At 27.8% G+C, this 25615-nt stretch overlaps 1 protein-coding gene across 3 annotated transcripts; it reads right to left on the reverse strand.

Annotated features, from left to right (window-relative positions):
* Positions 1–110: 110 nt before the first annotated feature.
* Positions 111–24987, reverse strand: LOC106683140 (pyruvate dehydrogenase phosphatase regulatory subunit, mitochondrial). 3 transcript variants are annotated; one of them, XM_014424409.2, is made up of 17 exons: positions 24581–24987; positions 23451–23663; positions 22644–22807; positions 20437–20670; positions 19760–19870; positions 17679–17848; positions 17408–17600; positions 16208–16357; positions 13881–13958; positions 10585–10736; positions 9445–9593; positions 6962–7169; positions 6489–6578; positions 3867–4046; positions 3494–3691; positions 2676–2938; positions 111–1271 (listed from the first exon to the last, which is right to left on the reverse strand). In XM_014424409.2, the coding sequence occupies exons 1-16, from the start codon at positions 24817–24819 to the stop codon at positions 2705–2707; spliced, it is 2763 nt and encodes a 920-aa protein (XP_014279895.1). In that variant the 5' UTR covers positions 24820–24987; the 3' UTR covers positions 111–1271; positions 2676–2704. The 3 variants fall into 3 exon arrangements, with proteins under 3 accessions (XP_014279895.1, XP_014279894.1, XP_014279896.1); XM_014424408.3 differs by having other exon boundaries at positions 111–2938; XM_014424410.3 differs by lacking the exon at positions 13881–13958 and having other exon boundaries at positions 111–2938.
* Positions 24988–25615: the final 628 nt, after the last annotated feature.

Genomic DNA, 25615 nt, shown 5'->3' on the forward strand with positions numbered 1-25615 from the left:
AAGAATTTTGTTAATTTTCCATTAAAATCGTCTTATATTTCTATAAATAAACAGAGAGGAATAGGATTTGTGGGTAGACTATATAAGAGTCAAAGGGACAAAAACAGAAATCAATAACAATCACATATTGGTTTATTTCTATAAATTTTAAACGTATATACATATAATATATAATGGTTGTATCTTTAATTGAAAATAAAAGTAACAAATTGAAAGTAAATAATTAAAATCATAAAGCCTGAAATATAACAATATAATCGACACAGCCTATAGTATATTTTTAATACTCCTAAAGGGCACCATTAGATATATAACTAGCAGTCTTTCTCTTTGTATTAACAAAAAGAGTATCAGCCCTTAATAAATCAACATAAACTCAGATAACTGTAAAATATTTAACCACCTTTAAATCTTTCATAGAAAATCAATTAGTTGAATTAACAGTGGTCAGATGAAAAATGTATCATTATTTATATAGAAACAAAGTATTAACTATACATAACCAAAAAAAAAAAAAAGATATGAGTTCAGACACAATGATTCAATGGAAAAGGATTTTGTCACAACTTCAATTAAAATTTTCAAAAACAATAATCATGGCATTATTAACACAAAAAGAACTGATACTCTTAAAAATATATAACTTATTCTGTGGATAGCAATATTATATCTGAATTATAATTATTTATTCTTCAGAATTTAAAAATGACTAGTATAAATTAAACATCATTCGTTAAATTAACTGGACAAAATTGCACAAAGTAAAATACTAAAATTACATTATATTTAGCACATAACTTTGTGCGTGTTTAAATATAATTTATTGTCTGAAATTTTGATGATCGTACAAGCATCATTCAAAATATAAAGCCTTCAACATTTCAAGATTCGGACACATGAGGTGTTTTCAGGTGTAAATCACATTTAATTTCCAATCAGTAACATAATCATTCGTTGATAATAAAATATTCTAAAAAAATTGTATTTACATATTTTAATTACAACTTTATTATAAACCTTAAATTAAAGTAACTTCCAAGAATTCCAAGAATACTCATAAAACTCCAGTAACTTATTGGATATTTTAAAATATCTTCAACCACTGGTTAAAATACCACTACATATTGTTACCAAGAAAAACTTTTTATCAAAGAATCAATGACAAATTTCTAGAACTTAATGGCCACGAACAAGCCTAGTAAGTTTTATGATTTTCAAAAGTGATGAAAGGTAAACATCTTCATAAATTTTGAGATATTCAGGATTAATGACTAAAACACAAAAAATGGTTGTTTACATCATAGTTAATGAAAATAAAAATTAAAAGGAAAGAAAAATAAAATAACTTTTAGGACCTAACAGGCAAACTAAGATTCTCAGTTATCATATAACTCTTAACCACATATAATCAGATATAACTTATCAGTAACTATTTTTAGATTAAAAAAAATGTATGAATAGCTGTTTTAAACACAGCCAGGTATATTTTTTGCAAAAAATGAAGTAAATATTGTTTCCATTATGTGGTTTCACCCTTATTGAACACGAATACTCATTCCTTAAAAAAAGATAAAATATTAGACAAGTAGCATGATCATCAAAAAAATGACCATCACCAAAAATACTTAACTTTAAACACAACAAGGTTCAGTAGAACCAATTTTAGCGGAGTATTCATACTACCTGGCCATGAAAAACCTCAATAAACCTTTTTGTGAGTTTATTTTAGCCTTTGTGGTGAGCTACAGTTTTTTCAATACCCTGAAAACTGTTACTTAGTGAACCAGTGTTTGTAATTAAGCCACTCATATATCTTTCTCGTAAGACAACAAAAAAAAAAATGTTTCAATGGGTAAAAGGGAACCTGATATTTTCAATTTTTATAAAATTACTTTGATTATTTGCATGCTATTTTATATTCTTACAAACTGAACGTAATTGTATTGAAATTAGAAATATTGATAGCTATTTTTTTAAATTGTAATTCAGCTCTCCTAAAGTCTATCTAATATATGCTAGATCAATAACAAATTTATAGTTAAAGTGATATGAAATTTTCTTTAAAACTATTCAAGTAAATAATGTTAAAAATAAATAAGTTGATATAAAAAAGATGGAATCCAAATATTAATTTTATTAAAAGGCAGTTTTATTTCCATTATCACAAATTCATATATTCTTAAAATTATCATTAAGCTTTGGCAAATATTACATTTATTTTAAAAAGTATAGTGGGCATTATTCAGGGTATTTATTTTGTGGGATCTTTTATTTTTCATTTGTTTTTTGTTTTTAAATTGAGTTTCATTGTGAAATTTTACAAAGCCATTATAAAAAATATTTGATATGAAACCAGCAAGTAAAGGTAGATAGTAATTAATACAGCCAATTAGCACCATTCATTATACAATTTTTCAGTATAATAAAAAATAAATCAGTAAATAGTAATTAATATGAATGAAATATAAGTTTTAAAAATTATATAATACAATAATATATGTTAAAACAAATTATAAAAGCGCTAAATTATTAAGTAAAGAAGCCCATACTCATGAGAAGGTAACTTGAAATGTACTTAATATGGTGGAAAACAAAATATATTTACAAAAAGAAAATAATAATAATAATAATAATATTAAGTTAGACTAAATGAGAAATATATATATACACAGTACTTTGGTGGTTAAATATGAAATCTCCATGTTCAAGGAACAGCCCTCAGGATTGGTTCATAAATCATTTTATTCCTAGTAGCACTGTACGCTTGGCGCTCTTGGTCTGGATATTTCGTAGGAAGGTTTGGAGAGTGGAGATTGACTTTGGCAGAGTAAAGCCTACCTCCTACATCAACTTCATAGTCACCAGATAACACATAATCGCTTGTAACTTTCTGTTTGTTTCCTTTTTCATCAAGGTTCATAATGAAACCAAGGCATACCTGCACAAGAATGTTTATGATAATATTAATTATAACATACTCTAACATATGATAATGTCTAAAAAATCATTCCATAATGTAATATACAAGTTAGAGTCTATAGGCTCAAATAATGTGGTTATAAGCAGCATCAATCTGAAAGCTCATGGTAGCTTCTACCCATAACTCTAAGAAAACATAATTCCAGTTAGTTTTGGCACCTCATCAACAAATAATAACACAAAGCACATTGGTGAGTATTTTTAATTATATATGCTTTGAATTACAATACAATGGATCTATAGTGTGCCATTCAAAAGGGAACAATACATGGCAATTTCCTCAACAAACTTTCTTATTGGGATAACAAAAAAAAAAAAAATATGGGAGTTTATAATCAAAGTTCAAATTGAATTTGAAAAACCAACAGCTTTGGTAAAACAAAAAAAATGAGAGCATTTCCAAACTAAATTAGGATGCTTCAATAATGCCTAATGTCACAAAGATAGTGTGCCTCCAATTATTATTTAAACCCATAAAAATAAATAAATATTATTTATGAACAATCCAAATTACCTGTTGTTTAAATGTAAAACCATAACCAGTTGTTGTTGTGGCTCCAACATATTTTCCATTCCTATAAATTGGCTCACCTCCCCATGGCCAAATGTCAGTTTCTTCATCATGGTCTTCCAACAGTAGCTGGACATACATACGGTTTACTCCTTCTTCCTGTTGTTTTAATAATGCTGAACGACCAATAAATTCTCCTTTCTAACAATTAAAAAAAAATTATGGCTACCAAACAGTAGTTAATAAATTATGGAGAAATCTGAGATAAATTTTGAAATCAAAACATAAATTAAACTTTTTATGGAATAATTAACATTATAATTATGTAGTTTAAAAAAACTTAAAGTAATGTGAATAAATCAAGATTTGCTCTTACATCAAATTTCACTCTCCAGGTTCTGCCACATTCCAAAGGTGTTGTAGTTGTATCGAGATCCTGCCCCCAAAAAGCATAAAACTTTTCTACTCTAAGAGCTCTCATGGCATAGTATCCACAATGCTTTAAGCCATATTTTTCCCCAGTTTCAATAAGCTTCTGATAAACGTGCAAAGCAAACTAAAAACACAAATAAGATAGTTAAAAAAAAAAAGTTCAGCAAAATTTGATTATATTCACACTAACATAAATCTAAACAGTAAGTTACTGTTAATTCCAGAAACAATTTTTTTTTAATTCAAATGAAAATTAAAGAAAAAAATCTGGTGCGAGAATAACACAACTTTCATTTATCACCTTACTTTGAAATTAAATTAACCTGTGTACTTTTCAAACAGCAATGTCTTTATAACTCAGAATGGCAATACTAGATAGGTGAAAGTAAAATCTGTAAATTGTCATAACAACCAAGGAAATACAAAAACATTAAATTTTCAACAGTATTTAATAATAAAATTATTTCATACCGACACATTTTGAACCTAATAAAACCCTCATAATACTTCTTTTCTCTTCGTTTTGGATTTCAGAAGTCCACATTCCCGTCATATCTTTTATTCTTGTTTTTCTATATTCTCACCCCATATTTAATTATTCTTATATATACGTATACATAGTTGGCCATAAAAATTTAAACATAAGAAGATGGTCAGGGTTGCGGTCAAAAAAAGAACAAATAGTTTACAACTATTTTAATGTCCAACGTTTCGCCCCACTTTGAAGGGCTTCATCAGGGCCAAAAAGATACAAAAAAAAAAACTGAGAATATTACAATAAGTTACAATAAGGTAATTTAAGATAGGATAAATATTATGTAAAAATAAAGTGATAAGAAATTACACATAAATAAAATAATTTCTTATCACTTTATTTTTACATAATATTTATCCTAGCTTAAATTACCTTATTGTATCTTATTGTTATAATATTCTGTTTTTTTTTTGTATCTTTTTAGCCCTGATGAAGCCCTTCAAAGTGGGGCGAAACGTTGGACATTAAAATAGTTATAAACTATTTGTTCTTTTTTTGACCGCAACCCAGACCATCTTCTAATATTTTAATTATTTTTATATTTACTATCCTCCTTTTTCTTTTATATTCTTGTATCTTATTTTTTAATTTACATTCATGTGTTACCAACTTAAGTGTACTTATATTAATTATTTTATTATTAATTTTTCTATTACATAATTTACATATCTCTGTATCCCCACTCATTTGGTATATTGTCTTTCTTAATCACTTACATTTATAGTATCCCATTATTTTAACTTTATTTCTTCATTGTTTTTCTATCCATGTAAATTTTTTTTTCTTTTTCTTTATTTTATAATTTTGTAAATATTTTTTGTCCCCCTCTATTATGTATATAATCATTTATTGTTTAGCTAATTTTAATATTTTTTACATTGTTTACTTTTAAATTATTTTCGTTATTATGTGACGTACTTAACTGCCATCTCCACTCCTCCCAATATAAACGGTTCACTCTGACTTTGACTTCCATCAAAACAGGTATGAATTCTGTCTCATTCATTTTCATTTGATTTTATTCTTATCTTTTCATCCCTTAATTTGCACTTTCTTTAATATTTCTCCTCTTTATTTGTACTATTACTGTTTTCATTTATTATTTATAACCTTTAATTTTTCTTATTAAATTTTATGTTTCACTGTATACCTCTATTATTTTCCACTGATTTCTTTTTTTTTTTTTTTTTTTTTTATTTATGTCAAGTGTTTGTATCTTTTTTAGCCTTGACGAAGCCCTGCAATGTGGGGTGAAACGTTGGTTCTAATAAAATAGTACACTAATTTACTATTTGAGTTTTAATTGACCGCACCCGGACCGAATTCCATTTATTAAAATTATTTCATATTTATCCATTGTTTCTTATTGCTGAAAATGAGACATGGTTAATTATTTTAAATAATAAAAATTAAAAATAATTTAAAAGGAAGCTTTTGTAAAATTATGGCATTTAAGCCCTGTCAAACTATTTCAATGAGGATAAAACCAATTTAATATTGAACAACACTTATTGTACATTGATATGAACAGTTTAGTATAAATTGCTAGTCATTTTTAAGAAATCTAGAAAAAACTGTCAAGTTGATAATATAATATAAAGCGGTACTTCCAGTAAGTTAATTTTAGCTGAAAAGTTGCAGTAACATCCCTAGACTTATAATACTATGATACATACCTACCTTAAAAATGTAAGTATTTAAACACAGTTAATACAGAACATTTTATGATACTAGGTTATTTGGACTCAGGGGATCTTAAAAACATACATTTTAGTAGATAACTCAGATTTCGATATTTTTCCACAATCACAATAAACTGCATATTGCTTAAACTGACCTCCAAGCGATCTGGCATTATATTTATAGTCATTATAGCCGCAAGTTATTATATCTAATCACTACATATAGCCATAATCACGGTTCAGGAAATATTCAATTCTATAAGTGATACATTGTTATATCCATTCATTACACTTCCCCATAAAACATATTGTATAAATAGGTACAAATATACAAGTACTGATATCTCACCTCATTGGGGATGTACAGAACATAGCCTAACTCACCAGTATGTGTTAGGTTCAATGCTCTAATTCCATTTGCCAAACCAACATCTATTTCCTGGTAACAGACATAGATATTTTATAAAATATTTCAAAAGCCATTGAACAGAAGAATAATCCTAAATTTTCATTTTACATTGTTCATTGTAAATTAAGTAAAAACCAGAACATAAAATCATCAAAAGTATTATCTTCTCAAAATTTTCATTAATACTTTCTTCTGCATTTAAAGGTCTGATTTAAACAAAATAATAATAATAAAGGTTAAGTATAACTCTGTTTTTTTAAACTAAGGAAAAATTCAGATATAATAATTTTTCGTAAGTAAAAAAAAGTTTAATAATTTAATAGTACTAGTTTAAAAGAACAAATCACTAATTGGGTATCTTTCCACAATGGTTGTTATCGAGAACAATTTGTGACTATACTCTAATGAAATACCTTATATGTGAAGAAAGGAAAAGATTTAGGTCTTAAATCTTGTTCTGTCAATTCGGAAAGAAGAGATCTTGTAAGAGGGCCCATAATACAAATGGCAGTATACATCGAAGTTACATCTGATAGGCATACAGAACCATCTTTTGGAAGGTGCCTTTGTATCCAAACTTTCGAGCGAGTCTGTTGAATTGTAGGTGCAACCATCATATAACTGAAAAATATGGTCAAACAAGTTTTAGTTTAACTACTACCTAAGTAAACGAGGGTGAATAAAATATAAAGTAATTGTTCTTCTAGTGTAAGTCTTCCACTGATGACCGATACAGCCCCAGAGTGGAAACAACAAGACTTATTCCCTAGGGCCTCCATGAAATTTACCCAATGAGGGAGGTTTTCAAGGGTTTCTCTATTCCTTTAAATTTATTCCAATAATCTCCAAGCCCATCGAGCACTAACTTTTCTGAAGACCACATGAGCAGTGAAAATGAATCAAGGACTCCCAGGGCTGAATCTCACTTCTGTCAAGATTTCTTTGATAGTGAGCCAGTGATCAAGATCAATAAGTACTCACACAGGATGAATGTCAAATGTAAAAGTTTTTTAGCATCGGTATTGACTATCACTTTCGATTTTTTCTTGCAAACTATTAATTTCTAAAGCCCATGTATAGTGTCTCCAAACTGTGACTTCAAAAGAGTGAAAATTTCCATTTAATCCCTTATCGGTTAAAAACTTTATGATATAGTGTCGAGCAACACAGAAATCGATCAGAAGAGTCTTGGCTATACTGAGAACAGAAAATAACACAACAGCAAACAGAGCCTATCGCTCACTCCTCATTAACCAAACACCTACCTTCCACTCAGCCATTGAGCTCAAAACTGAGTCAAGCAAAATAGCAATATCATCTTTACTATTTGATTCACCCTCATCTTATTCATAAAAATATATTAAATTTCTATTCTGATTTTTAAATCTATCAATACTCTTTCCAAATCAAATCCAGCCACTAGCAAATAACTCATTTTTTTTTACAAGTTAAATCTTTTTTTGAACACTTAATAACGTTATACCTCAAATATAATTTTAAATCCTTTCTAATTTTATTTTACATAAATTCTAATTTATACAATTTGATTTGTATAAATCTTATCTTCAAATATTTTATTGTGATTGATACAATTGATTCAAATACAATTTGAAATGTTTTTCCTCTCTAATAGACCTTTTCCATTTTGTAAATGAATTCTATTTTATATTTTAAAATGTATGGCATTTTATTTAAGCTTCCAAATTTTAGAAAAGATTAAACTGGTAAGTTTTAACTTCCCAAAAAAATTTTAAAAACTGCTCTTAATTTTTAGCAATGCAAAACTACTTCCACACTTAAAGCTGTGGGAACATAGGCATTGCTTAAGTAGTGCAAATTTGGCCTTCTTTACCTTTACATTGCATACATCACTGCCTCAAAAAATGTTTAATGATTCTGATCACCCAAAGTGATATCCCCGGACCAACACAACCTCCTTTCCTTGATGTTATTCAGAATGACGTCCTCTTAAAGATGGCCCTTTATTTTATGTTCATCCTCTATCCCTACGTTTCACCATCAAGAGTGGCTTCATAGATTTTGTTTGGAGTATTTTCTGTTCAAAACATCGAAGAGCGAGTTCATCAGTTTTTCATATGATATAACCATCCGAGGTATATGTCAGTACAGATCGTATAAGTGTTTTTTACATAAACATTTTTGTAAAGCTGAATATACTTCTACTTTTAAGATAACTTGGGAATAATAGCATCTGCTGACAAGCAGAATTCTAAACTTCATTAGAATTAGAATTTATTAGAGTTACATGGTACAAAAAGTCTGTGACCCCCTCAATATTATACTTCACAATCATTAGATCTCCTTGTCAACTATTGCTGATCTTGATAAGATGAAAAACTTATTGTAGAATCTGCAGTCCCACCACAGCTTCGTGTAAAACTTCCCTACTCATACTATTATGTGCTGCCTTATAATGAAAATATAACTGATAGGATCTTGTAGATAACAGAAAGCACCAATATTCCTCGATATAAAAAATGTTCCCTTTTTATGAATAGGAACAATGATTGTTCTACTCCAGTCCTTAGGTGCAACTTCATTTGGCAAAACCTGCAGAATTTTATAAAACCTTCACTAACTCAGAGCTTCCATGCTAAACGAGATCGGATGGAATGCCATCATATCCTGGGACTTTATTATTTTTTAATCTTTTGACAGTTTCCATGATTTTTTTATAATGTTGATTAGTTTAAAATTTGGAAAAGGTTACATTTGATTTAAAAAAAGTTCAAATAAATGAAATAGCATATATAAATACACTGCAGATATATTCTAAAAAACTTAATACAATGCGAAAAATACCAAATGTAGTTAATCATTTTGTATTTATAGCTAATATAAAAAAAAAATTAATATTAATAAAAATATCTCTTACTGATTATGAGCAAGTCTTACTAAACTGCAATCATTTTCATATCCACCCATTTCATTCTGCATTCCAGTATGAATAATACTACCATCAACAACATCAACATCATTACTACAGAGGTACTGGAGTGTTTTTACAACTTCATCACCTTTAGACTGAACAAAAAAAGGGTAATTGATTTATGTCATACAATTTTCAATTCATTCAAAAATATAAACACATTTCAATCTCAGGAATCCAAACTAATAGCAGTAGAGGGAATGTTTGGATTACTTTAAAAAATTAGCTTACAGAAGACTTTACATAAATATATAAGTAAAATTTTATTAACTGGAAACTTTTCTTATGAAAGATCTAGATAAAAATCAATTCAAGTCTTTCAGGTTTTGAATTTTGATTTTGAATTTTAATTTTCATGACCGCAGAGTTCTTTCTGAATAATTTTTATGATAAAAATTTAGAAGTTGAAATACCATCAACATTTTCCCCTGGAAGCATGAGATTTATTATTTTTCTGCTGTGCAATATGTTTTCAAACATGATTTTTAGTGTAATCTAAGCATTTTCCCCCTCTATGTTTGGTAAGTTGTTATTTCATATTACTGGCCAACAGTTGTTTCAAAAATGTACCTCATCATTTTCCGATAAGAGCCTTAATATGAGTATAATACTCACTTAAAAACATTGTTTGTATGAAAATCACTAAAAAAAAAAAAAAAAAAAAAAAAAAAAAAAAACAGTTATTCTATTTTTTTTTTTTTATTTTTAAAGATCTTCCTTAAATTAGACAATATGAGAGGCTTTGCAGCATTCTGTTGCCCTTTGAATACAGTGGCTGAAATGAGACACTCTGTCTCCATGCTGCTCTGCTTTCTATTTTAGATAAAAGGTGAGGGATTCTTGAAAAATAATCACAGGGAGTAAGAGTGTGTGGATGTACGCATGCATATGAGCTAATAATATGCCCAGGGAATTTAAAAATCACCTTTTGTTGAAAATTTGTCTTTGGTTTTCTGTGTCTCTTTTGCTTCTTTTCTGTACAAAACTTTTCATTAATCCTTCCATCCATCAGAATTTTCTGATTCCAGTTTAGACTACAGAAGTTTGGATAACTGAGATTGCAATGTATTAAAAAAGAGCATATACCCAAAGCTCCAATTTAGTAAATGAAGAATAGTCACTCAACCCAATGGTTTCTCTACATGCTGCATATTCAGCAGCTACGTAATTGAACCATGGAGGTTTTGAAAAAGTGTTAGTACTAGCAATTCTGTAAGGAGTTCCACCATCATACACATCTGTAAACATGAAAAACCTCAATAATTAAGGAACATTGAAATCAAAATTATAGTAAAAAAATTATTTTAAACAAAGTAACTGATAAAAACTATCATTGAAGCTAACTTTACAGGCTTTATATATATTAATATCCTTAAAGGAATAGTTTCTCTACAAACCACCACTTAATCTGGACAATCTAAAGGGTAATATATCAGAACATCCGGAAGAATAAAAGAAGAGGAGATAATAACATCTATCTTCTCAAGGTAGAAAAGCGATAATTTTAATTGAAAATTACAAGAAATGAATAATGTTTTGGCTGCATTTTCACTTAAGCCGATGACCAAATATTATAGATTAAAATTAAACTTTAAACAAGTATCACCCATTGCATTTTAATCACTCTAAGCAAATGGTATCAACTAATGTCTCAGTACAATTTAGCACTAAAACATTCCATAATTTAACTATCATTCAAATTTTCATATAATTAATGTAAAAGAATTCTTATAAACTTTTAGTTAAAAAACACAAATTGCAAATAAACGATGCAAAGTAGGATAAGTTTATCATATAACTTTTTTTATGCAAAATGTAAATGCATGATATTTTTGAAAGTATTAACAATTGTTAAACAATTAACATATGAATTGTTTATGATTAACAACATACTACTAAACCAAATCAATAAGTAATGGTGCTTATTTGAAACAGATATTGTGCTGTTTAATGTGTTATACTATAACGTTTTCGCTACAGTACACTATTTAGGAGTTTTAAAGGAAAAAAAAAAGATAATTCATTACTTAAACCAACTAGTTAATTATTAAGAGTTTTAAGGCTGTCAGAAATGTGTTTCAGTCTTAAGCGTAGTTCAAATTATTTTTTTTAAATATTTGTAGATATATGTTTTATGAGCTGGATTTTAAACATAGGGCATCCTTCCTATACCACCAGTAACATATACAATTAATTTCATTAGCACAAATCTTTAAGTAATTCATAAATAAGAAAAGAATAGAATATTATGTGATTTGGAAACATGTCACATATAAATGCAGAGGAGCAATACTTTTTCACACGAGTCCATTTCAAAAATGACCAGTATAACCCATGAAGGGTCAGGAGTTCAGTACTTCAGTACTATTTCTAGAACAATGGTGGTGCAAGGAGGTGATTTGTTCAAGATCACACTCAACTGCTGGCTAATAGCCCAATAAGGGTATCCACTTTATAGAGATTAAGGCGGATTCACATGTTGGTCACTCGCCACGAATCGGAGGTTTTTACAAATGCTCAGTAAACAAAGAGCGGACCATCTACATGTCAGTGCAGAGAGGCAAGCATGAGGACGTATAAGTGGTTCCAGCCATTGAACTGGGATTATATTATTTTTATTACAAAAAAAAAATTAAAGGAGGTTAAATGAAATTAAATATAAGTAAATAAGATTAAATATAAAATTTATTATAAAAAGTAACAGCAAACACCTTTAACCTCTTAACAGTTCTCAGTTGCAACTAAACACAGAACAATGGTGGAGATGCTACACAAGCGCTCTCACGAACCTCCTTTGAGCTATGCCCAAAAAACCGACTCTCAACGGATTGGCAACGAGCTCATGCCAACTCGTACCAGCCAAGCCAAGCCACCCATCCACATGTTCGTGCATGGCTGAGTTTGCCACGGCTTGGCCAACATGTAGAGGCCCCTTTAGGTGTGCCCTAGGGAAGCTACTGAACCCATAGGTTAGACTAACAACTGATTTAACAAAATAAATAATTATTTGCCACAGCCAGATTCGAAATAGGGCTCAGAAGAGAGCAATCAGAGCTATCCTACTCCTTTTTTTTAAATAAACCTTTTGAAAATTATGTATTTATTTTTCTACAACTTATAACAATATTAAGTAAAAATTAAAAACAAATTAAGTAAAAAAAAGGAACAAGAAAATTTTCTCATAATTGACCTACATTAAAATGTTTTATAATTTTAATTTTAAGAGATAAATGAGAAGAAAAGAATAAGAAAACAGAAGACTAAGCAAAAAATTGAAACAATATTAAAATCTGAAAAAAATATTCATGAAATAAAAATAATAAAATCAAAACATGTTTCAAAACTTACCAAATAAAAAAAAATTAAATCTTAATTGACCGTTATTACTTTTGATGAAATTTTAGTTAAATACATATTCAAGGCAATGCTTACTGAGCTTATTAAGATTGCTCAGTTTCTATGGTAGTTTGAACCTGACGAGAGTAGATTGACTTTTAATTTATCACAAACTTCAATCTTTAGAATTGGTTTTATAACATGTAGGATCACTTAGTAACTAATAGGAGCACATAAAGTTCTTTTAAAACCAATAAAAGAAAATACTCAATTTTTAATGAAAAACACATATATATAAAAAAAAACTCTAATAATAACGAAATTATTAGCCAAACACAAAATCTAATACTGTTAAAATAAGACTATTTCCAAAAATTTCATTAGAATTTTACCTAAAATAAATTTGTTTAGTTAACAAAAAACCCTTTTGAATTACAAAAGTAACATAATTGCTGACATATAAGAAAAAACCATAGTAACGACCATAAAAAAATGTATTTATTTTATTGACCAAACTAATTATAAAATCCTCATAATATATTTTGGATTAATGATTAATAAAAAATGAATGAAGAACAAAAGAAGCCTACCTAAACATTTCATTCATGACAATATAAGCCCACTGATGTATGATTCCAAAAGGGTATTCATGAAAGTTAATCCAAAATACTAAAATTAATTGAGTAGAAGAGAGAAATGTATTATTTTTTATTTTAAGTAAAAGGAAAGAAAATTAATAAGCATTTTTATTTTTAAGAAGAAATGCGAATCACATAGAAGAAGAATATTTATACAAAAAATAATACAATGTCATGCAGAGAAACATAGAATTCAGCTAATAAAGAATATCATTTAAAATGAGACATAAATATCACACCTGTTTAAACTCTAAAACCTCCACCAGATATGTTAGAAAATATTTGGCACTATATAATTATAAGCTAAACAGAAATCTACTTAATAATAGATCATAAAAAGTACTGAAAGTTTTATTTAACATTTTCTAAGCAGTTAGTGAAGTTCGTGCTACGAATGACACAAAATACCTTGTTTGAGGTTCCCTCGTTCCCCTTTTTTCAATGAATTTTTGGAAGGGTTATCTTGTTCTGATGAGGATATTGCTCCTACCAACATAACTTTATAAGTTAATACTCTCGGGAATATTAGGCAATTAGAATAACTTAAATATATTTTAATTATATTAAGAATTAAAGATTATTAATTTTAACAGCCATTTAGTAAAATTGATTTCATTGTGAATCAGAAATAAAAATATAGTAGAGCTTAGATTAAACTAAGAAATCAAACTTAAAGTATTGTTTAGGGACCATCTCCTTAATAATAGTAAAAATCAAATCAATTCAATTATATCTCCATCATCTACACCATTTTGGACAAAGGAAAAGTGAACCCTTGCCCCCTTGCCCTGCGTCAAGCAATAAAGGTATTAGGAAGAATTTCATTTCATCATTTTTTTCTTGTCATTCTTGATATTTGAACAAGACTGAGTAGAGAAGGCTCAACAGGGACCGAACAGATAATCGGGAGGGAAAGAAAAGGAAGAAGACTACATAAATGATTTTCAACAATTAAGCCTATTTCAAATGACCCAAAACCAATATTTCATTAATTTTAGTTTGATTTAACTTGACATTAGACATTTCAGTTATTTGTAAAGAGAATTTTCAACTTACTTCAATTTATTTTAATTAGCCAGAAAAATCAATCCTTAGTATTCATTTTATCTTTAATTTGAACGCTCACATTTATTTATTCTAATATCCTTTGTATATATTTTATCTTTAATTTGTTTTTACTTATTCATTGAATATTTTTTTATATGTCAATTACAAAGCTAATGTTGTTAATCATTTTTTATTTCAATCCAATACACTCTACTCATTACATCTCATACAGTTCATTCATTTATTTTAACAAGCCCTAGTCCACTAAATAGATCTAAGGGTAATATTTAGTTTCACAATAAATTACTGTATGATTAAACATAAATAATAAATTTTGGAAAATATATTTTTTGAATAACAATAATATAGGGAAATTCGTAAATCTGTAACATTAGAAAATATGTATTTAAGAACAACTAATTGAAGTTTCTATGACACATACTTTCATAATTTTAACATATTAAAATTAGCTAACAATGAACCCTACATCAATTAATCAATGATATAGTCATAGTTTTGAAACAGTTGAATTTATATTTATCTATTATTAACAAAATAAGACCTAGACAAACCAGACAAAATGAGAACATATGTATTTTTTTAACATTCCAGTTTAAGAACAGAAGGAAATTGGGTAAATTTGTGGATTATAGATGATCAGAATTGGAAGGCTCCCTAAGAGTTAAATTATTCTCTCATTATCTTCTCTTTAATTATAGTAAACCTCTGCATAGGATTTCTTTATATAATCATATTAATAATTCTAGATTCAGACATTAATGCAGATCACCCATCACTCTTCTATCCAGTCTGCATGAGTTGCCTCCACCAGGCAAAGGTGATATAGGCTAAGGGTCCAATGGGCCATTTAGTCTCCACAGGTTTAGTTTAATTGTCTATTTATCTGGATGCTAAACATCGTTGACTATGTTTGTTACCTGACTCAACCATTTCTTTTTTGGCAGATTTACTTCTTTCAAACTTTTATAGTTTAAATGTATGGGTTCACTGTTAGAAAGAAAATTTAATTCTAATTTAGAGAAAGTATTATATTCCATGTTAATTAATAGGATAAACAAAGACAGGACAGAAAAATACCACTCTCAGAGTTAGAAGCAAACCAAATACTAAAAATATTTAATTTTACTATGTAAAAGCAAGAATAATAAGAAAAAGTGAAAATGCCTATCCCATAAACAGCATGCTAAGATAAAGTATAGGACTCCAATGGGAGTCTTGGCTGAAAAAGAAAAAAAAAAAAAAGATAAATTTAATTTTTAAATTGATATCGTCCTTGATTTTTATAGGTATCACTAGGAAACATCATTATAAACAGTACAAACAGTCCACTTTTTTAATCACCTCATTTTAAGTAGTTTTGGAGTTTCAGGATCCTTTATCAAGTTCAAATTATATTACTTCAAAAAAATGGATTCTTTTATTAAATTAATCCATAAAAAAAAATCAATTAGAATGACAAATAATGATATTGAAATAAAGCATACATTATATTAGAGATTTAGTAGACAAATTATAGGCTAAGAAATATGGTTTTAGTGTGTAAACATATTTTTGTGAAGCAGAACTCAATTTAAGTAGAATTCAACTTAAGTCAGTTTCCAAGGAACGGATGTTCGAGGATGATCTATACTATTAATAAAGATGAAAAATAAAATACAAAGTCTCACCAGTATGTTCAAACCAAGATGGTCTTTCATATCCCATGACCTGGCCGAAAACAGCACCTGCATCCTTTAAAGATGTGAAAATTGGAGACATTCGCAGCTTTCTACCAGTTTGAAACTCATGAAATGGATAAATCAAACTATAATGAAGACCTGATAAAAAAATAAATGTTTTGATAAACATCCAAGGTGATAAATAATGATGCAATCAAAGATTTATACATAATATATATTTCTGTATAACTTTCTTTGAATTATATATGTTGTATTATTTAATTAGGCAAGAGCCTAATATAAAAAGTTTTTCTTACCTTTTTTTGATTTGTTTTTTATATAATACTCATGAAATTTTAAATAAAAAATAAAATACATCTGACAAAATTGTATTAATTAAAAAAAATAACATTAGATTATGAATTGTTATTTAATCGTTATATGTAAATTAGATTTAAAATAAGAACAAGTTTCTACTTCAAAATATTTTAGCATTCAACAGTACAAAAATACTGTCTAGTAATCTCAGCAATGATTGTTATTTCATTAATAGCAATATTTTTTTTTTTTTTTTGTCAATTTGCCTCTTTAAAAGGTAAAGAAATTTACAAATTTTATTTTTGTTAAAAAATGTAATTAGATCTCAGCTTATATTCAGAACTCAATTTAATTAATATAGACTTAAAGCTTGTTAAACGAGGAAGTTAGGTATGAAGCCTAAATAAGTTATATTAGATCTCAAATGCAACAGAAAAAATCATTTGGCTATGGTTTAATTAATAATAGAGAAAGAGAAAATTTAATTTTTTGTTTTTTCAAATGTTACTTTATTGTTTAACAGTAAGGAAAACTAAAAATATCCCAGTTAGGTAATTCCAAACTATAGTAAATTAGACAAAATTTTATTTAACCATGATAAAACCATTTAAAGAGCAATTTTCAAATGGGCAAATAATGAAAAGTCCAGTTTTTAAAAATTATGAATTATTAGTGCTTTTTTTTATTAGCCTCCTACTGGACAAGATTTACCTCTTTTAGAAAAACTTCCTTGCAGCTTTGAGTCCACATTAATTATATTGAGGTCTGTAACAGTATAAGCTTATGTTCTCCTCTAGTTTTGATCGTCTTGATGAGATCATGTTTAAACATTATTTTAATATAATTTTCAACTAAATTTATTTAATTTCTGATTTGTGTTGGGCAATTTACCTGGTACTTCACAAACTCTTTCCCTCAGAAATTTTGTGTTATTGTGCAGTCCTAAAAACCTACTGATGTCGATTTCGTACATATCATATGAAGTTTTATTCTTCGTTATAAGCTCAGCAATAGCTTTTCCAACCCCTCCAGCAGCTGAAATACCAACAGTTTTCATTCCAGAAGCAATATAATACCTTTCGACCTGAAAAAAAAAAAGAAGACAATTATGAAGTAACCTTCATGACTAAAAGCCACAAAAGCACTACCTTATCATAAATACCTCTGGGGCTTCACCAACCACCCATTTGCAATCAGGTGAAAATGCTTCAGGTAGATTGCTCAGTTTTTGAGGTCGAGTTTCACCAACAGAAGGAATTCGAATCAAAAGTTGCTCTAAGAGAACACTAAAATGATCCCAGTCTTCAGGTAAACTACGCTCGGCCTGAGTGCCTAATAAAAACAATAAAATTGACAAATTAAAGAAAAAAGGTGACCAATGGAAAAACAGGCAGTTGATGAGGATCCATAAAAAGTTTAAGATATATAGAATAGCCAACTCATAAGGAAGTCCTAATCATTAAAACAAAGTAACACTATGTAAGCAATGAATAGTATAAATGTTTGAGAGGAATTAATATTTTTTGGGGGCTTTTAAACAAAGATTTGGAAAAAGAAGTTAAATTTTTAAAAATCAGTAACAAACAACATAAATTAGAAAGTTTTGGATATGATCTAAAACTTTTTATCTTTATATAGAAAAATTATTTTGATTATTCTATTTATTAATAACCATCATAAATATAGTAAATTTATTACCAAATATTATAAAATTGAATACGATACAATGGTACACAGAAAAATTATATTCTGAAAAACAAAATAAAACTAATGAGCCAATTAATTCCATTCAACATTTATATATGTGTTATAGCAATCAAATCTTTCTTTTTAAAGTTTATTTTTATACAGATTTGACAGTATTTAAATTAATAATTAATGAAACTATAAAAATAACATAGAGCCCTATATAATAAACAGAAGACAGTTTTGAAGTGGGGTTGAGATTCAGAAAGGGTCAAATGGAAATAATAAATGTTAAAAACAGGAGGCTGGAATGGAAATGATAATATATAACTGGTATTTTTATTCACGATTTTGAATTACAAAATAGATACATATTTTCTGTAATTCTATGAGGGTGCACATTCAGATACCAAATAGCAATGTTTTTATTAATGTAATAAGACTATTGTTGATATAATAAATCTTCGAAACAATATAAAGCAGATAATTTTTAAATAAAAAAATAATGCTGGCTAACAATGAGAAATGATCAAAATTAAATAAATTGGTCCAAAAAAAAACCAGCAATGGGCTTAAATGTACCTGATAATGAAGATAATTTTTAGGAGTGTTAGTACTTTGTTCCAGCTACCTAGTTTATTCTCTTACCAATACTTTTACTACTATTACTTTTACTTTTATAATTTTACTTTACTTTAGGGATAATTTGGCATAAGGCGAAAATTTGGAGTATCAAGCAAGCTAAGATTTAAACCAGGTTTAGTCAGCTTTAAATCGAGCCCTCAATCCTGCTACATAACCTTGCTTCCTATTTCATACAGGAAACTATGGTAAATGTTCACATATTATTATTTTATAAACATGATTAGTTTTAATTATTCATTAGTTTTATCTTGGCACATTTAACATCCCCACATTATCCATGATAATGAATGCATCAAAGAATAATTTAAAAGGCATATAGTTATTTTTTGTTATATGAATTCATAAAATAAATAACAATTAACTTTTTAAAAGTAAACAATAGAAGTACTAACAATCAAAGACTTAAGTAAGCTGAATTAATTAAGAGAACAAATATGAATGTGTTAAAATTGCTAGATAAAAAAATTTTCAATTTTTTAAAATAGAACTACTTAACTTGCAAAAATGATTAATGGTATCAAATTTAACAATTTTAAGTGCATAATGCAAACAAGTAATTTAATTAGGAAATTATACAAAGATAATTAAATAATTATGATTAAATAACAAGAATTTCTAACTTGCCATGATCATGTGTACAAACAAAAGGAAAAATGGAGGTTAAAAATTATGTTTGCAATATTACTCATAAACTCATTAAGATTAGCACAATTGTTCTATTAATACCCATTGTCCAATGGAACCCTTTATGAAGAGACTAAAAGAAACAGTCAAGAGCTCAAAAGAATACTGTCCTTGAAGAAGTAATGAGTTCTACCTTGGAGGATATCCACACACAATAGAGCAAATAAAAACTTAAAGAGTACTTGAAGCACAGCTAGCAAGAAAAACTTGAAAAACGATGTAACTTACTCGGTATTTTCCCATTTTCATAAGCAGGTTTTGCAACTGGTTCAAAACCCCCTGCTACAATACAGCCTTCATATTCTCGAAAATATATATATCCATCCAGGTCACGGACAACTGAAAATATTAAAAACACTAAGTGGCAAAACTATAAAAATACTTAAATAATAAAATATAAAAAAAGAACAGTAAAACATAATAATCAGTATTATCAAAAATGGATTAAATGAGTATCTATATTTTTAATGATAGAGTTTGAGATAAAATGTAACAGCACACAAACTAACCATCGAACATACAAAAAATGGCTGTTTAAAAATAAAAGAGCTTAAAGTTTTGAAACTTCATTCTAAATCATATTAAAAAACAAAATTTATCAAAAACTGGTTCATTTTACAGATAAAATAATTCATAATAAATTGAAAATAAAAAAATAAAGTTTATATCCTCAAAAATAAAACATATATAAGGATATATGCTATCAAATAGATATTATATATATATAATTTTGTTAGTAAATGAAGAAAGATATAAATTAGTTGGAATATTTTCATAATTCTTATAAAAATATCGATAAATCACTTTTATAATTTTATATTATAAACTTTTGCAAAATAACTTTTAAAGCACATACTACTAAAAAGTTTTCAAGTAATCCAGAGCAAATTTCGTAAGCTACCTACCAGGCATCATAGGATCTATGTTCATTGGAACAGTGAGCAGATGGTAATGTTCAACAGGGTGGATGGGAATTTTAACTGGAGGAAGAGATCTTGCTCCCAGCTCTCTTGCCCAGAAACCTGCAGTGTTCACAAATGCTGAGCAGTTAATTCCCCCATATGGAGTAACGACTTTGTCCACACGTCCATTTTTCGCTATCACAGAAGATACAGAACAGTTTTCATACACTCGAAGTCCTGCTCACAGAAAAAACACAATTAGTATATTAGAATTGATGCTAAAATACAATATTTGCCACTAAACCACACATATATTAGGCCTCTAACTTTAATCGCTAGACAAACAAAAAATATATATCAATTATTAGTAGTTATTAGCAGAACAAGTAGCTTACTCGACCTGGCAGAAGACATGGTAGAAGAGCATGCTTGAGGTGGTTGGACGAAGTGGAGGAAATTAGAAAAAGATTGGCATTATAATATGGTGGATGCTTGTCTGGGATATGAGAGGGTGGAGGAAAATAATAAGAGAGACTCAGGTGCTTGTAACACCATAGCACCAATAAATAAATATTATAGGCACAAGAGAAAAATACATAAAATTCTATAACAGAGATATTCCTAAGGACAGCGATGTGCTTACAATAGCATACACAGTAGGAAAAGTTAAACGCATGTTATGTTAACACAGTTAAAAGCATGATATGTTATAATAAACAGATATTAATTAATCATTGATAAGCTACTATTATATTACTCCAAAGTTATTTGAAAGTAATATATATATATATATGCATTTTACAATTTTGATTTTCAAGCCTTTTAATCAAATAACATTAATATTTTATATAACAGAATCATTATTGAAAATGAATCAGAGATGATTAGCACATTAATCATAATTTCTATAAAATGGTGAGAAAATATATTTGCCAATAGCATACCATAACAAAATTACATCACAAATAACAATGAATTTTAATAGTTAAATAAATTAATCTTATCAATGAATGAAAAAAAAAAACTGATACTCTAAATTTACCTAATTGTTGACTTAATAGCTTAACAATATGAGGGTAAACAAAATTTACAAATGCAAATGGAGTTAGTTTACACACAATTTGAACCTACTAGCTAATTCTGAAGTACATACAATTTGCTTTCTTCTAAGCCAAAATTCTAATTAATAATAATTTTTTTCATTGTAAAAAACTTTAATTGCCATTTTCAACTTTCTACATCTATTATCTATATAATCAAAAAGGAAAACATTAAAAAGATATTGTTTTACTGGAAAGAAAAAAAACAAAACTTTTCTTCCCACATTTTGATAACAATAATAAAAGTTAATTATTGTTTGTTTTAAAGATGTATCATAAGAAAAAAAATAAGGCTTTTGGCAACGATTGATTTGAATAAATTCTTATAAAATACATTATGTAACAAATTATTTTGATTATAAATTATTTCATTTGAATTAGTCTTTTATTTTGTTTCATCTTAATTTATAAATATATATTCATTGTCTTCAAACAATGGATTAAATTGGATATTACATCAAAAACAATTTAAATAAAAATATAAAAATTTTCAATAGTAATAGATATACAACAGGATGGAGAAATATAAATGGTTTGGCTCCCAACTTTTCTATTTTAAGCTAGACAATGTTAGTACTCCCAGTAAAGAATATACTGGTAACAGCTCTTATCTCAGTCATTTCATGAATATTACCTAAATGTTTTTACCAGTAAAATAAATTCTTAAAATAAACACAAGATTAAATAAAAAAAATATTTCATTTAAAATTTATTTATTTATTTATTTATTCAATTTATTATAACTGTAAGTTAAAAAATTTTAACTGTCATAAAAAATATATTTGGAAAAAGATGATTTAGTAAAAATATGAAAAAATATCTTTCCTTATAATTAATGAATAAATGTGACAAATAAAAGACTAAAAATATAAATATATATTTTAAATCCATACTCTCCAGTATAATAAATAAATATTACTGAAATTCATTCATGAATAACCAGTAATGAGTCCCCACACATTTGAATACAATAACAAGTATGCTATTTTTAGTTTTGTTTTTTTAAATCTTGAAAAAAGAATGAAACTAACCATAACTTTTTTAAAAGGTACATCTGATTCAAATTAAGAGACTATATTCAATTAATTTCATTATAAAATCTTTTTTCACCTTTGCTCACTGCTAATTTGAGCAATGAACTACAAAGAGTATATGGGTCACCAACACCATCACCAGGAATCCACAAGCCACCTTTTAGATCATCAATTGCAATTAAGGGGCATTTCCTTTGAGCTTCGATCGGAGTGACTAGTTCACAATCAATATTCCAAGATCTGAGAAAAAGACGTTTCAAGCAATGTTATAAACATTGGTGTATTCAGTAATATTTTAAACAAAATTCTTATTCAACAAAGAAATATGTATTTTTCAATTAAATCAAAACACTTTAATAAAATTATCCTTGTATCAGTTAAACTACAGCAATAAGGAATGAAGCTATTTCATTACCAAAATCTTAAAATTTATATGTGTAGAAGTACAAAACAGAGGATAATTGAGGAAAAGTTATTTTCAAAAATAGATAAGTTCATATCAAAAATAAATTATCGTTCATAAAAAAGTTCTTCAACATAGTTGCATTTCACATAATTATAACTTATTATACTAATAATATATATAAACCAGGGAATTCATATAACACTTTAAAATAATATCAAATTCTATCATGAATTACTATAGAATAATTTAAAGCAACATCAACTCACAGAAATAACTAACTAAACCATCCTGTTCATGCAAGAAATTACTAACTAGGTGTCAAATCAAAATAAAGATAAACATCAAGAAATAAAGATAGTCAATGCAACTTAATAATTAAATATAAGAGAAAAATGTGATAATAGAAAATATTAGTAAAGATGGTAAAAAGGACATGAAGGAGATGTTTACTGTCAGCTTTAATAAAATTGTGCTTACATTGAGAGAGATTTCATTCTTCTGAAAACTGTCATCCTATCACTGGTTCTTGCTAAGCATAAGCTTCCACACTGTTTCCAGCCGGTTGGAAGGCCTAGTGCTTCAAGATCACGAATCATCTCCATTGATGTCTGGCATAATCTTACTTGAGCTAAGGTTGGTTTGAAGACACCGACAAGACCTATGGTGTTCCATGTGGGAGCACCACCAAGACTAAAACCAGGAAAAAATATTCAGATTTTTTTATAGGAAATAAAGACAACAATTATTTTGAAACTAAAAAACTGCAAGTTCCGTTAATATAAATAATAATATATAAAAGGAAGATGGTCTAGGTGTGGTCAGAATAATTCAAATAGTAAATTAACTATTTAATTATTTATTTATTGTATATTTCATTAATTATTTATTTACTATTTGAGTTATTTTGACCACACCCGGACCATCTTCCTTTAATATATTACAAACACTCAATAAACAATCTTCCAATAAATAATAATAATTAAAAATTAAACGAATATTTATTGTTTTATACTCTAGAAGGTTTAGATTTCTCTATATAAGTTAGCCATAGCAAAAGAACATTTTGACATAATATTTTTGTAATGAGCTTAAGAATTTACTTTGTGTGTTTAGAATTTAAATTATTTTTATTTATTGGTATCAATAATGACATGGTATTCATAGTTGATGTCAATGTCATTGTAAACAAGAATGAGGAACAAATCACTTAATCACTATACTTTCACTACAATCAATCTTGCACTTCCTGTTCCTATACAATGAAAAATGCATAACATACCCCAATTAAAAGCCTAAAAAGAAAACAATATCTGTTCTAAATGAATACATGCCAACTAATTTTATGACATAAAGAATTTATATTTTCAAAATTATTTCTAAGAGACATTTCAACAGCTTGATAACATTAATTATTGCAAGGTATAATTAGTTACTTTTTTTCATTATTCCAGGTCATTTGTCATTTCTATTTTTTTTGTTAGTTAATATATTAATAAAACAAATTATTTGAGCAGATCTGATCTGATCTCGGAAATGATTTATTCCGCATTCAATAGTTTGAATTAAATTAATATTCAGGCACATTGTAGTATTACAATCACATTTACCTTGCCTGTTCTAATAGTATTGTCCTTGGCCCCCAACCCATTTGGGCTAAATGATAGGCCACTGATGCACCAACAAGTCCTCCCCCACAAATTACAACATCCACACTTGATGGCAATCCTTTTTCCGCAGACAGAGTTCTTAGTTCTGCAAAATCTGAACGAGTCCATGATGTCAAAGAAAACAGTCTTATTGTTGATGAAAATTGGCATCTTTGCTTAGAAAGGGCACTAAATAACATTTCTAAAATATTTCTGACGAGACTCTAAGGCATTTTATTTTTAGATTTTAATAAAAGGCACAAAAACGCAATAACAATACTAATAAAACTGAAGTTGAAAAACGATAGGTCCCGGATACAGCCTCCGGCTACCTCTACGTTGTAATCCGTCAAGAATTCACAACTGAACCTACCCCACTGTTACCCCACATGACTTTCCCCCCACTCCGCGACCTTCATCCCTGCAATGCGTGATCTCAATAGCTTGATTGTTGAGATTAGGCAGAGGCTGTAAACCAAATAGAATCGTTTATGATAATTAAATGTTATCGAATTTAAAATTAGGTAACCATTGCATTTTTATATTTTATCAAACAATTATACCTAATTCAAACTTGAAGGATATCTACCAGTTCACTGCTTTATAATTTTTTTTATTTGTAACACCATAATATGGTACAACCTCGAAGCACATCTAGGGACGACTGTTGTATTGTGCCTAGGATTACAATTAACTTTTAATATTTGTTTAAAGCCATTTTTACTTAATATGGCAGTATTAATCCTGCTTCTATATTATTTGAGAATTAAATATTAAAAAGTAAATGAAAAACGTCTGTCAAATAGATTCATCCTTAGCTTCTTCTCTTTTTCCACTGGATAAATAGGTAAGTAATGACCCATATTGGTAGAAGTTTTAGTTCACTGTAGTTAATTGCAGGGAGATGATCCGAGTTGTGTTCAAGAATGGTTCACTAATTAAAAAAAACTGTTTATTTATTAATTTATAACCTAACAAAAAGTTTGTTAAGACTAT

Source organism: Halyomorpha halys, unplaced genomic scaffold (genome assembly GCF_000696795.3).
Source record: "Halyomorpha halys isolate HHAL.00 unplaced genomic scaffold, Hhal_1.1 Scaffold469.1, whole genome shotgun sequence".
Classification (NCBI taxonomy): domain Eukaryota; kingdom Metazoa; phylum Arthropoda; class Insecta; order Hemiptera; family Pentatomidae; genus Halyomorpha; species Halyomorpha halys.

Coding starts and splice junctions, on each gene's coding strand:
- LOC106683140 (XM_014424409.2), bottom strand. CDS start 24,819: ATGTTATTTAGTGCCCTTTCTAAGCAAAGATGCCAATTTTCATCAACA. Junction 17,601..17,678: donor TGGTTGGTGAAGCCCCAGAG/GTATTTATGATA, acceptor TTTTTTTTTCAG/GTCGAAAGGTATTATATTGC. Junction 2,939..3,493: donor GTTTTACATTTAAACAACAG/GTAATTTGGATT, acceptor ATTCTTGTGCAG/GTATGCCTTGGTTTCATTAT.